We start from the raw sequence: 14,258 nt of genomic DNA on the forward strand, positions 1-14,258 counted from the left end.
TATAACACCTGGATAAGATATTCAGCTCTGAGTGTTTTGGCAACTAAGACAAAAAGGAAACACATTAAATTACATAGTTTTCACTTTCTGACAAAAAAGAAAGAATATAACTTCATCTACAGTGGCAAAAATATTTCCTGGAACTAATGCAAGCAATAATTCATCATGAGGTTTTTGTCTAAATGGAACTAAGGAAAAAGATCATAAGCTTTTGTTTCAGGAAAAAAAAAAAAAAAGGATTTTCTTTTAGTTTTGACAGTAAGTATATAATCATGGTTTAGTTTTTTTTTTTTTTTTTAACTCTTATCAGCCTCAGTTTTGTCTGTAAAAGTGGGGACAATGATATTTAACTCTGTGATATTTAACTTAGCTACTTTTAAGCAAGTAATTTTGATCTAACACTAATTAATATAGAAAATAAAAACCCTCTATGGTCATGCCCCAATGTCTTAGAATTGTCAACCTAGAATTATCTCATCTGTTTTCTTTTTTCATTTAACGCATACTTGGATAATTATGTAAAGGAGTGGGCGATCTCATTTCATAGTATAGGACCATCTAAAGTCTTTTTATTTTGGGGCACCTGAGTGGCTCAGTTGGTTGAATGTCTGACTTCAGCTCTGGTCATGATCTCACAGTTCATGGGTTTGAGCCCCATGTCAGGCTCTGTGCTGACAGCTCAGAGCCTGGAGCCTGTTTCAGATTCTATTTTTCTCTCTCTCTGCTCTCCCCTAGTTTGCACTCTGTCTCTCTAGCCCTCAAAAATAAACATTAGGGGTGCCTGGGTGGCTCAGTCGGTTAAGTGTCCGACTTCGGCTCAGGTCATGATCTCATGTTCCGTGAGTTCGAGCCCCGCGTTGGGCTCTGTGCTGACAGCTCAGAGCCTGGAGCCTGCTTCAGGTTCTGTGTCTCCCTCTCTTTCTGACCCTCCCCCGTTCATGCTCTGTCTCTTTCTGTCTCAAAAATAAACATTAAAAAAAATAATAAAAATAAAATAAAATAAAAATAAACATTAAAAAATTAAAAAAAAGTCTTTTTATTTTATTAAGTGTATTTATTTACTTTGAGAGAAGGAGAGACAGAGAGAGAGAGAGAGAGAGAGAGAGAGAGAGAGAGAGAGAGAAAATGGGTGAGGGAGACAGCGAGAGAATCCTAAGCAGGCTCCGCACTGTCAGCATGGAGCCCAGTGCAGGGCTTGAACTCACAAACCATGAGATCATGACCTGAGCTGAAACCAAGAGTCGGATGCTTAACCCACTGAGCCACCCAGGCACCTCAGGACCACCTAAAGTCTTACTGGAACTAAGTGACACTTAAAAAGTTAAGTTGTCCAGTGCAAAAAAGACAATGAAAAACTTTAAAATGTGCATTTGATCACATGTGGATTTAAACAGAAAATTTAGCTGGGATTAAAGCAGTGACTCATATTAGACAATTTTCCCAGGGTCCTGCCTAGGGTTGGGCAAGCTCTCAGGTGCACTGTGCATGATCCTCAGAGTGGGCACGTCCTGTATTTTGTGCCCTAGGTGCCTTGTTTGCCTCACCTTAGTCTCAGCGTCGATTTTCTTTCTTTTTTTATTATTAAAAAAAATTAATATTTATTTATTTGACAGAGGAAGAGAGAGACGGAGCGCAAGCAGGGGAGAGGCAGAGAGAGAGGGAGACACAGAATCTGAAACAGGCTCCAGCTCTGAGCTGTCAGCACAGAGCCCCATGCGGGGCTCGAACTCACTAGCTGTAAGATCATGACCTGGGCTGAAGTTGGACACTCAACTGACTGAGCCACCCAGGAGCCCCCTCAGCCCTGATTTTCACTTTCAAAATATTACATTTATCAGAGGTATTCTTATCCGACTGTTATCTATTGGCTATTCTAAGCACTTGACCCATCAGAGCCATAAAATGAATATATCAATTCTGCAGACTCTCTGTTTCATCAGGTAAATATTCAAGTGAATGGTCAAGCATTGCCCTGGGTCACCTGCCATTCCCTTCCATATAAGCAGTTTACACTTGCTTTTGTATCTGCACGTTCTATGCAAGTTGGCATTAAACTGTTTCTTAGAAAAAGATGAAAAATTTGTATCAAGTTTATTTTATTAAGCCTCAATTTTTATTTTGCTTTGAAAAGAAATAAAGCTCCTTTTCTTTAGATGTTTGGCATTAAGAAAAGTTATAATGTTGGATTATTAAAATGTAATTGCCAAAATGAAGATCCTATCAAATGCATGAAAATTAACTGATAATTAGACATGCATCCACGCACATTTCATTGGTGTCATATAGTAGGAGTTTCATTTTGCTAAGTATTTAATTTCCATGTTTAAACGTGTTTTCTTCTAAACTTACTCCATTCTCAACCCACTAAGTAGAACTTTGAGTTTTTATTTGGACTCATGAATAATGTGATTCCAAGCATGATGTATAAAATATATAAAGTTGCTCCTATCTTTTTCAGAGTGTAGCATAATCTTCTAAAAACAAATGAGAATCGCCATTCCAAAAACATACTTGTTATGCAGCTTTATGGAAAAAAAGTAGCTGGTATCGCTGAATGGACATCTGCAGTTACTATTTCCTAAATAGTCAATTTTGGAAAACATTTGTGAAAATTCACATAGTGAATGAATCAGGCTTCCACAGTGAAGAAACAACTATTTGAAGGCAGAATCTTAGGACACAAGTGGTAGTAGATGGGGCCTGAAAGCCAGAAAAAAAGAGTAAGTATCTTCAGAGAAGCTCTTCCTAATCTATATCACCTGTTGTTAGATCTAGTTAGCTACACAAAAGTCATCTCTAAAATCTAGTCCAGGGACACCTTATCCCTTTCACCCAACATATAAAATACACCTTTAAGAGAACCTACTCCAAAGGCCATTTCTAAGACAGAGACAACCCTGCAATTCCCCTGACACCACTTCTAGGATATGCACTTCTGAACTGCTTCCAGTAATATTCCCCACTTCATCTCTCTCAATAATATCTTTCCAATAATTTCTTCCCAAATACCTGATATAGCTTTCCCAGACTAGGAAACAATGTCTTCAGGATACTCATGAACCAATGATCTGTTTTGAGCATTTCTTTCTCTATTAGGATAACAAAATGGCAAAAACATGGCCAAGACAAGGCAGTGATAGTTCAATGGAAAAAACGCACTGGATTAAAAAACTAGGCTTCATAATACCAACTGTTGGCGAGGATGCGGAACGACTGGAACACGCATTCATTGCTGACGGGAATGCAAAAGGTGCAGTCACTGTGGAAAATAGTTTGGCAGTCTCTTATAAAGTTAAACATACACTTTCCATAGGACCCAGAAATCCTGCTCCTGGGGTATCTACCAAGAGAAAAGGAAACTGACATTCACACCAAAACACGTACACAATCGTTTACAGCAGCTGTATTATTTACAGACGCCTCCAAATGGAAACAAGTCAAATGATCATCAACTGGTGAATGGAGTAACAAACTCTGGTATATCCCTACAATAGAATATTCCTCAGCAACAAAAAGGACTAAATGACTAATATTTGCAACAACATAGGTATATCCCTTTTCAAATTTTTGAGAGAGAAAGGGAGAGAGAGAGAGGGTGAATGAGTGAGGGAGGGGCAAAGAGCAAGGGAGACACAGAATCTGAAGCGGGCTCCAGGCTCCAAGCTGTCAGCACAGAGCCCGACAGCGCAGGGCCCAGACTCACGACCCATGAGATCATGACCTGAGCCAAAGCTCAACTGATTAAGCCACCCAGGCGCCCCCTCGGTGTATCTTTTTTATGGTAAGTGAAAAAAGTCCAACCTGAAAAGACTGATAACTTCATTTATTCAACATTCTGGGGAAATGTAATATCTTTTGTTGGAAAAGGTAAAACTATAGGGACAGAAAATAGATAAGGGGTTGCTAGGACTGGAGCTGGGGAGAAGGGTCAACACAAAAAAGGCATGAAGGAATTTCCTGAAGTGACAAAACTATTTTCTTTATTGATTATGGTAATGGTTATGAAACTGGGTGTGTCAGTCAAAAATCATAGAAATGTATGCTTAAACAGGGCATGAATTTTACTGTGGGTATACTGTACTTCAATAAGTCTGACTCAAAAAAACAAGAAAGAAAAATGGGGTTATCTCTTAGTTACTAACTGGCTTTGGGCAAGCCACTCGAAACTCCTTTCTCCTTTGGGCAAGCCACTAGACATTCATTTGTCCTTTTATAAAATGAGGAAATTTTATTAGCTCTAAAGGATTTTTGGTGAGGAATAACAACAAAAAATCCTTTATGGACTCTAAAGTTCAACACAAATATTACACACTAGACATACATACAGTATATGGGCAACACAATGATGAATGAGACAGAGGTATGCTAAGGAAATATACTGTCTAGTGAGAAAGAGATAAAACAAGTAATTATTAAATAATGTGGAAATTCAATTCCAGATATATGAACAAGGCAATAAGGGGTCAATAACAAGGAGTATTCCAGGAATAGGAATTAACCCAAGAATAAAGTATAAATTAATTCATAATGAATAAAGTGTATCACATATTCAATATAAAGGACCAGATCACAATGAGACACAAACATGAGAAGTCATTAATGCACACGGACAACTGGGATCCAGTAATCGAAACACAACACGGACTTTGAAAAAGCCTAAAGTAAAAATTATGACAACATGGGAAAAGTACCTCACGATGATTTAGAAGTTGTTCTAAATCTAATGCCATTTGATTCTTCATCTGTAGTAAAGCTGACTTTTCTTTATTCAAATTGCTGAAAAAAAAACACCCAAGTTTTAAAAAGTCATCGTATTGGTGTAAATCTAATTAATAAATAGAAAAAAGCAAAAGGCTAAAGACAAATATGATGTATTGAATTAAAGAGAAATTAAATTTATACTCTATAAAGATATCTATCAGATCATCCACTATAATGTTTGATTGAACCAACAGCTAGCTATTTTCTAAGAAGACTTTTTCTTTTAATAATCATTTGACAGTGCAAATGAGATGTTTTCTGAGAATCTTTCCTGCCTAGTAGGGGTATAAAATTTGTGTTTTAAAGGTGACTATTTAATCCTGAAATGTAAAAAGATGAAGTGGGATTTATATAAAAGGTAAAGTATGTATGGGCAAAATAGTAAAACTCAAGATACTAGAAGTCAAATTAAAAATTTAACCTTAAAACTAAAAGTAACATTTTATAATTTACTGCACACTAAATTACCAGGTATATAATTGAATTAGATAAATGAATCAGATATTCAGTATGTGGTAAACTTGGGAAAACAATTTTTGTCTCTATAATCTTAGTTCAATCTTTAATTTCTAAGTCTGCCTTGTGAATTTCCCTCAGATAGGACCTGTTTTCTGATACGAAAGGGTGAAAAAAGCCTAAATGGAAGAATATATTAATATTTTAAAAGATAAATATTTGAGGCATGATTTATATTGTCTGGAGTTTTATTATTCAACATATAAAAATTAATTAGAACCGTTAAATGAAATACTCTTTGAAAGCCCCTGGAATGAATCTACTCAGCACTACAACGAGAATTAAGAAAAGCAACAGTGAATTAAAATACCGTAATTCCATAAATGTCAAAACAAAATCTGTGAAGGTAAAACTAGTGAGGATTATTTTGCTGAACAGGTAACATGTTTGAAGTTATCCTTTAACAAAATGGAAAGCCATCAATTTTTAAATTAGGCAGAAGTTTTTGTTTTTGTTTTTAAATTCAGGGGATAGTAGCAGGTATTCTGGAAGAACTGGTAATTCCAAGGACTTAAGAGGAAAAAGCTCACATTCTCTTTTTTCCTAGTAACCGTGAACTTCCCCAAGGAAGCACCACAGTTTGTCCTCTGAGAGAAAACACAAGATGCAATTCTGACTTTTGTTTCCAACTGTGCCACTGACACAAGTGTGTGGCATAAATCACACCACATGACTAAGCCTCAGTTTTCACATCTGTAAAAGTGGAAAATAATACTCATGTATGTCAAAGCGATATATGAATTATCTAGTGAAATGATTATATAAAGAATTGAACACATAAAACCTGACATAAATGTATATGGTATTACTACTTTAGATGAAAAACAAGTATCACAGAAAAACAGTAATTAAATGCCATACAGGTTAGCAGCTTAGCAGAAAAACAGATTTGACTTTCAGAATTAAGCATCAGAGATCTTACTGAGCCTTGGAGTTGAAAAGAACTAAATAATATAATGTAACTGAATGCCAGATTCTGCCAGAGTCTTCCAAAGCCTGGTAAAGATCAGATGTTTCTGTAACTGTTGAATTAGAATCTATCTTTAGCTAGAATCATCATGAAGAAGATAAAACATTTTTTGAAATTAAAATAAACATCCAGTAACATAGGACTAGGATTTTTCGAGGAATAGAAATGTATTAATGTTCACATGCATGTTAATGTTCAAATACATGTTACATACACATCGTATGTAAACATACACTCACATACAGTACACATATGCACACACACATACATACTCTCAAATACCAACAGGCCCTTAAATAAAATGCAGTGCAACAGGAATGGAGGAATGTTGAGGTAATAAAGGATTTTGACTGGATAATTCATTAGAAATCCTTTATATGTAGTGTTCAGTGTTTTCCAGAATAAAGTAAATATTCCATATTTAAATAGCAAAAATGGGGCGCCTGGGTGGCTCGCTAAGTTGAGCATCTGACTTCGGCTTAGGCCATGAACTCACTGCTTGTGAGTTCGGGCCATGTGTTGGGCTCTGTGCTGACAGCTCAAAGCCAATCCTGCTTTGGATTCTGTGTTTTCTCTCTGCCTCCGCCACTTGTGCTTGCTTGCGTGCGCTCTCTCTCTCTCTCACACACACACACACACACACACACACACACACACAAACATTAAAAAAAGTAAAAAAAAAATAGCAAAAATAACTTTATAATACAGAATAAAAGCTAGGTGTATAAATTGGTTTACAGAGCAACTCTGTTCTATCTGCAAGATGTGGGTTTATGACAAACAGTACAGACTCCTCAGACAATACTTGGGCATATATTTTCTAAGTCTCAGCCTTCTCTACAATATACTCTTAAACCACAAAGGAGGCCATCTTCCAACACATGGGTCTCTAAAACTGAATATGACGATTATTATACTCTGTGTTCTTCCAGTATGTATGTAATTACTCAAACGAAGTTTAGTCTCAAGACACATTTCACAACAGTGGAAATTTACCTTTAAAAATACAAAGCTTCCATGCGTGACTCATAAAGCAACTACAAAACAAATCTCCTTATAAGCACATCTATCGTGAATGGCATATTACACCCATAATTGTTTAATTCACTGTTAATTATTACTCAGAAACTCATGTTTATGGCTCTGTGTCACCTGCTATATGAAAACATATTCCTGATATACTCTTCTGTAACTTCCTGGATCAGTATACCCTGACTTAGCTTTACAAGGCTAAGTAGTTTTTTCTTCTTAAACTACTAGTAAAGAATAAACTGAGAACTGACAACCGGGAAAGGAAATTTATGCTAATTATTCTCTTTCCATGCTTCGTTCAGTTGTGAACTATAGATCAAACAAACTATATAACCCAGACTGTCTCTTGTGGCTTGGTAGAAAGTTTACCAGTACTACTTTTAGAAGGGATTATTACTTTAATGATAGGGGGATTTAAAGTAGTTAATAGTGATATCTCAAATGTTAGCTTTTAATGTGTTTATAATGATTTCATTTTAGTACATATTTACTCTAATCTTTCTACACATTGAATATGTATAGCTAAATTTGCAAGTCATGGGTGTGGTATAGTGGTATTGTTTTATTTTCTAAGAAAATGATAAAATTACTCAGTTCTTTAAAGAGCTTTTACTGAATAGAGAAATATTTAAAAGGTAATCATTTAACTGAAACCATAAAACTCCTAAAAGAAAACATATGCAATAAACCCTTGGACATTGGTCTTAGCAATTATTTTTTTGGATCTGTCTCCTTAGGCAAGGGCAAAAAAAGCAGATATAAACAATTGGGACTGTATCAAACTAAAAAGCTTTGAAACTACAAAGGAAACCATCAACAGAACACAAAAAGGTAACCTACAGATAGATGAATGGATAAAGACGTAGTGTGTATACACACATGCACACACATGGGAATATTAGTCTGTTATAAAAAAGAATGAAATCTTGCTATCTGCAATAACATGGATAGACCTAGAGGGTATTATGCTAAATGAAGTAAGTCAGATAGAGAAAAACAAATACTGCATGATTTCACTTACATGTGGAATCTATAAAACAAAACAAATGAACAAACAAAACAAAACAGGAAGGGGCGCCTGGGTGGCGCAGTCGGTTAAGCGTCCGACTTCAGCCAGGTCACGATCTCGCGGTCCGTGAGTTCGAGCCCCGCGTCAGGCTCTGGGCTGATGGCTCGGAGCCTGGAGCCTGTTTCCGATTCTGTGTCTCCCTCTCTCTCTGCCCCTCCCCCGTTCATGCTCTGTCTCTCTCTGTCCCAAAAATAAATTAAAAACGTTGAAAAAAAAAATTAAAAAAACAAACAAACAAAAAAAAAAACAAAACAGGAAGACTCATAAAAACTGTTGAAAATAGTCGTAAGAACTCGTGGTTGCCAGAGGGGAGGGGGCCGGGATTTGGATAAAATAGGTGAAGGGGATTAGGTGGTACAAACTTCCAGCTATAAAATAAGTAAGTCATGGGGATGAAACGTATGGCATAGGGAATACAGTCAATAATACTGTAATAAGTTTGTATGGTGACAGATGGCAGCCACACCATGGTGAGCATTTTGTAACCTAGCTAAATGTCTAATCCCTATGTTGTACACCTAAAACTAATATAATGTGGCATGCCAACTATACTTCAATTAAAAAAATAATCAATTAATATAAATATTCCTTACAATTAAAATCAACATGCAGCAAAAAGGAATAGGCATTTTCAAGGAACAACCACTCAGTAATCTTTTTGAATGGGTCATTTAATGTTTACATTTCAAATTAATGAAGGACAAAAGGAAGGGAAGTAATATTTACCAAGTTTCCTCATGTGCCAGAAGCTTTATATAGGTCATTTCATTTAATTTTCACTTCTAACCCTTGATGTTCACGCTAAGATCTGTATTTTACAGGCACATTTACCATGACAAAAGAAAGCAGGCTGATGTGTGCTCAAAGCCCAGGATAATTCCACTACATCTGAAATGTCATCAGCTCAGAGTAGGAGTGATGGTAGATAGACTGCTGTATCTGACTCGTTGATCGGGCTATTTTTATGCTATTTCATTCATGTCATTAAGGTACATTTAACAGCATCTCAAAGGTCATAATTAACCTACTGAAAGCACCTTAATTTTTCACATTACAAGGTAGCATAGCTACTTCAATTAAGAGCAAGGTTTCATATCCTATGAAATACTAGTTCAGAATCTATTAAAATATACAATAAATTTATGAAACAGCTTTAAAGGACTCAGATTTAAGCACAAAAATATTTTTATATATTTATATTTTATGCCAATTTTCGTAATTGGCATAGTTTTTATGATTATTGCTGCTGTTACTAAGTGTGAGAAAGAAGCCCATTGCCTCAATCATAGGAGAGATGTGGAGACGAGGAGAACAGTGAAGTGAGGGTTTAATCAACATTCTTGCAAGAGCTGGTGTCTGATGGACAGATCCACTCAGAGGGGTTACAGCAGGCAATTTATCTCCTTGCAGGAAGTCCCTCCCCTGATTCCTCATTGGCTGAGTACTACAGAGGTTACAGCCTTACCCAGAAGTCGCTTATGCCCATGTAAGGCCAAAAAGTAGCCTGACTGGAACAAGTGTACATTCCTTGAGGTGACGCAGAGACTTCAGTTCTTTGGCACATGCTCATTGCAAAGCCGGCGAAAAATAAGCCCATGAAATGGAGAGGGGAAGAAGAACCAGGAAGTGAAGTGTCTAAGGGTTTGGGACTCGACTGTGTGTGTGTGTGTGGGGGGGGGGGGCGGGGGGGTAGGGATGGGGGGAGGGTGGGGGAGGGTTTGTACATATTTCCAATAGGTTGTAAACCTATTGTTAGCTAGACAGCACAGCTTTTATTTGGTATTCCTGAAAATGAATCATCTCACTTACTTCTCACATTAAGGGAGTCCTAGTTTTTGTCAAAATTCAAGATATTTTGAGAAATGTTACTTCTTATTTTTAAGGTAATTCTCAACATGAAAATTTGTTACATGTCAGACCAATACTCAAAAGAGCAGTTATATAGCATTCATAATGTGTAGGCACAGTCCTATATATATCACCGAGATTATATCATTTAATCCTCAAAATGACTATATGAATTAGGTACTGCTAGTGCTAGAGTACTACTCTCAGTTCACAAATGAGAAAACTGGCTGTACTGTCCAATAACATAGCCATTAGCTGGCCATACGTGGTAATTAAGATGAAAAGTAATTTAATTAAAATTAAAAATTTAGTTCTTCATGTGGGTAGTGGCTACCATACTGGACAGTGCAGATATGGAATATATTTACCATTACAGAGAGTTCTATTGGAGAGTGGAGGTTTCGAGAGTTTAACTGACTTGTTCTAATTCAAAGCTGAGTACTGAGCTAGATATGAACCCATGCAACCTATCTGTAGAGCCTGTATTCCCTTTTAAACTCTGTTTTTTAAAAACAAGTTTATGTGGAATATTTTGAAAGAGAGAAAATATAACAAACCCACATGTATCCATCACCTAGCTTCAACAACTGTCAATCCATTAAAGCTCCAATTTTAACTACTCTTTTACACTTTTTTTTTTTTTTGGCTTCTCTTCCTTAATTACATTAGTTAACGAAAAATTACCCCTTATTCAGAATAGAACATAGGGAGGCAGTATAACATAATGGTTAAGAGTATAGAATTAGAAAGCAGACAGATCTGGATTCAAATTTTGGCCCTACGACCAAACGGTATGTTCTCAGATAACAAGTTACTTAATTTCTCTAGGGCTGAATTTGTTCATCTTTATAGTTTCCTCCTACAGCTAACTATTTAATAATTAATATTATTAATTAATCTGTATTAAAGATTTTCAGCTCTCTTAATTCTTAGTTAAATAAATATTCAAATAAACTTATTCGAAGGTAACTGTGAAAGGTAATTTTTCCACAGGACTTTTATGTTTCACTCCAAGATTTAAAAGGTAAAAAAAAGATTCTACACAAAATTTCAAATATAACAGAAGTATATAATATAGGAAGAAAAAGTTCTTCCCTCAATTTCCCTAAGATAGCCAAGTACCCAGTGAGTGATAAGACATAATTTCTATTGCCCCTAGTAGCTATTTATAGAAGAACTGTTTAATTGATTGATTAAATTATTTAACAGTTTCTTAATTTGGTTTATTTATTATTCAGTAAATTTAATGAATACTGGCTATACATATTCTAAATGTAATTAACTTCAAAATCAATCCAAAAATAAATTCTTACTTATATTGACATTTTAAAGCATAAATGTGATTTAAAATTATTTTAACCTATCATCTTAAGATTAAAAAGATCAGGAATAAAGTTTTGGACCAATTATTTTGGTGGGATAGAAACAAGAGAAGGTGGTTATTCTGATTCATCAAAAAGAATACCCTCCCATACTTTAGAGTTAATTACCAATAGCTTTATACTTTGATTATATACCTTAGGAAATCTGAATTTAATATATTCTCCTTATTGTTTTCCAATTCCTTAATTTAACAATTTCTATTCCCATCTAATTCTTTGCTTCTATATTTATGAATTGGCTAATAATTTATCTAAATTATTCTAACAACCTTAAAATCCAATAACTAAGCCAACTAATCAACCATCCATGAGTTAAAATCTTTCTTTCTGTATACCATCCCTCTTTTACTCCAATTTAAAAAGACTAAAATGACTGTATAGATGAACAGGTAAAGAATGTGAATGGCTATTAAGTGGAGCAAGTCCTTTGGATAAGGTGTCATGTAAGAAAACAATTTAAATTTAAGGAAGTGAAAGGGGTTTATTTATATTTAGGTGATTCATAGGTTACTTCATGTAAAAAGTCAGGGGAAGAAAACCCTAAAAAATTCCTTGGCAAAGTCAACAGAATCTAAGCAAATGTGTATATTTTATCTGTTTAAAAAGTTATTTTGACTCCACAAGTGGCATCTGGTTATGTTCTCCCTCGCTTTGGTTAAACCCCATCCCACTAAAGAATTGTAGGGGAACAAGGACAGGACAGCTTTTTGCTTCCTAGGGTGAGGGGAGTGCTGTTAGTAAGCATAGCACTGTTAGGTCCAGGCTAAGACTTCTGATTACAAGGTGGAATGTGAGCACCTAACGTGACGTGACCTAAGTTTCTCTAAGATAAATTACATTTAAAACCATGTTCATTATTTACATTTTTTTCTTCCCAATTTACAACCTTAGTTCATGGATAGCAGTATTATGTTTACGTTGCCTTTATAATTAAAAAAAAAAAAAAAAGAACAGATGATTTTACCTGACATCTTTCTCAAGTTGTGTAACATGCTCTTTCAGCGAATCAATCTTAGAGTCTCTCTGACGCACTGATTCGATGAGATATCTGTAAGGCTGCTGAGTCTGGTTTAACAGAGAATTGGCCCTGTCAAGCTAAAGAAAAACAGATTTCATGAAAATCTAAAACATTTTATAAGAAACTGAAGATTATTATTCTAGCACAGGTACAGTATGCCAAAACTCCCTTGCATGAGTTACTCAGAAGAGCTTTTCCTATGTAACTTTGAAGGTTTTCAAAATTATTAATCAATAGAACTATTCTTTATAATAATAATAATAATATGTAAACACAAAGAAAAATGTTAAATAAAATATGAATTATTACCAGTTTCAGGGACGAGTCACCTAAATGTTTTTGCCATTTGTTGGTTTGAGAAGATATGTGACAAAATTTATCTCCTTTTAATAAACATCCATTAGCTAAAAATAAAAACCTTTTATTTGAGCTTTATTTCTATTAAAAATAATGACATTGCAATTTAGCATTTTTCTACATCTTCGTATTTCCTTCCATCTTTATTTCTAAAACTGATAATTTATGAAACTAAATCACTAGGTATAATGAAGTTTTTTTTTTTAACAAAAATGGTAGGGGCACCTGTCTGGCTCAGTTGGTGGAGTGTACCACTCTTGATTTTGGCTCAGATCATGATCCCACGGTTGTGGGATAGACCTCCTCAGTGTGGAGCTTAAGATTCTCTTTTTCGGGGTGCCTGGGTGGCTCAGTCAGTTAAACATCTGACTTCGTGACCTCAGGTCATGATCTCACGGTTTGTGGACTGGAGCCCTGCACTCGGCTCTGTGCTGACAGCTCAGAGCCTGGAGACTGCTTTGGATTCTCTCTCCCTCTCTCTGCCCCTCCCTGGCTCGTGCTCTATCTCTCAAAAATAAATAAATGTTAACAAAAGTTAAAAAAAATAAAGATTCTCTCTCTCTACCCTATCCCCACTCTCACTCTCTAAAAAAAAAAAAAATTACAGTTACAATATAAAGAATATACCAGCTTAACCATTTTATAGTACACAATTCAGTGGCATTACATATATTCATAATGTTGTATAACCATCACTAATCTCTATTCCTGGAACATTTTTATCAATCCCAATGGAAACTCTGTATCCATTAAACAAAAACACTCCCTGCAACCCCCCAGCCATTAGAAACCTCTACTATCTGTCTCTATGAATTTGCCTATTCTAGATCTATAAGGGGAATCATATAATATTTGTCATTTTGTGTCTGCTTATTCCACTTAAGGTAATGTTTTCAAGGTTCACCCATGCTGTACAATGTATCAGAACTTCATTCCTTTCTATGGCTGAATAATATTCCATTGTGTGTTTATAGTACATCTTATTTATTTTTTCATCTGTTGATGAATACTTGGGTTTTCACTTTTTTGGCTATTTTAATTAATGTTAAAACAGTTGGGTATAAATATCTGTTTGAGTCCCCATTTTCAATTCCTTTGAATATCTGCTAGAAGTGGAGTGAAATTGCTAGGTCATATGGTAATTCTATATTTAACTTTTTAAAAAGTTAAAAAAATTGTTTTCTATAGTTAACTTTTTGAGGAACAGGCAACTGTTTTGCACAGCGGCTGCATCATTTTACGTTCCTATTAGCAATGCACTTGGTTCTACTTTCTCCACATCCTCACCAACACTATTATTTCATG

At 35.4% G+C, this 14,258-nt stretch overlaps 1 protein-coding gene across 6 annotated transcripts in view; it reads right to left on the reverse strand.

Annotated features, from left to right (window-relative positions):
- PIBF1 (progesterone immunomodulatory binding factor 1) overlaps positions 1-14,258 on the reverse strand; it is a 207,329-nt gene that overhangs the window by 27,040 nt on the left and 166,031 nt on the right. For all 6 annotated transcript variants that reach the window (XR_009248370.1, XM_058683081.1, XM_058683088.1 and 3 more), the window contains exons 15-16: positions 12,543-12,673; positions 4,692-4,776 (exon numbers count right to left, since the gene is read on the reverse strand). Coding sequence is in view for 5 of the 6 variants with exons in the window: in XM_058683081.1 (XP_058539064.1) it covers positions 4,692-4,776; positions 12,543-12,673 (216 nt within the window). In the remaining variant the exon portion in view is untranslated. The remainder of the gene's footprint in view (positions 1-4,691; positions 4,777-12,542; positions 12,674-14,258) is intronic.

This window comes from Neofelis nebulosa, chromosome 1 (assembly GCF_028018385.1).
Source record: "Neofelis nebulosa isolate mNeoNeb1 chromosome 1, mNeoNeb1.pri, whole genome shotgun sequence".
Taxonomy (NCBI): Eukaryota; Metazoa; Chordata; class Mammalia; order Carnivora; family Felidae; genus Neofelis; species Neofelis nebulosa.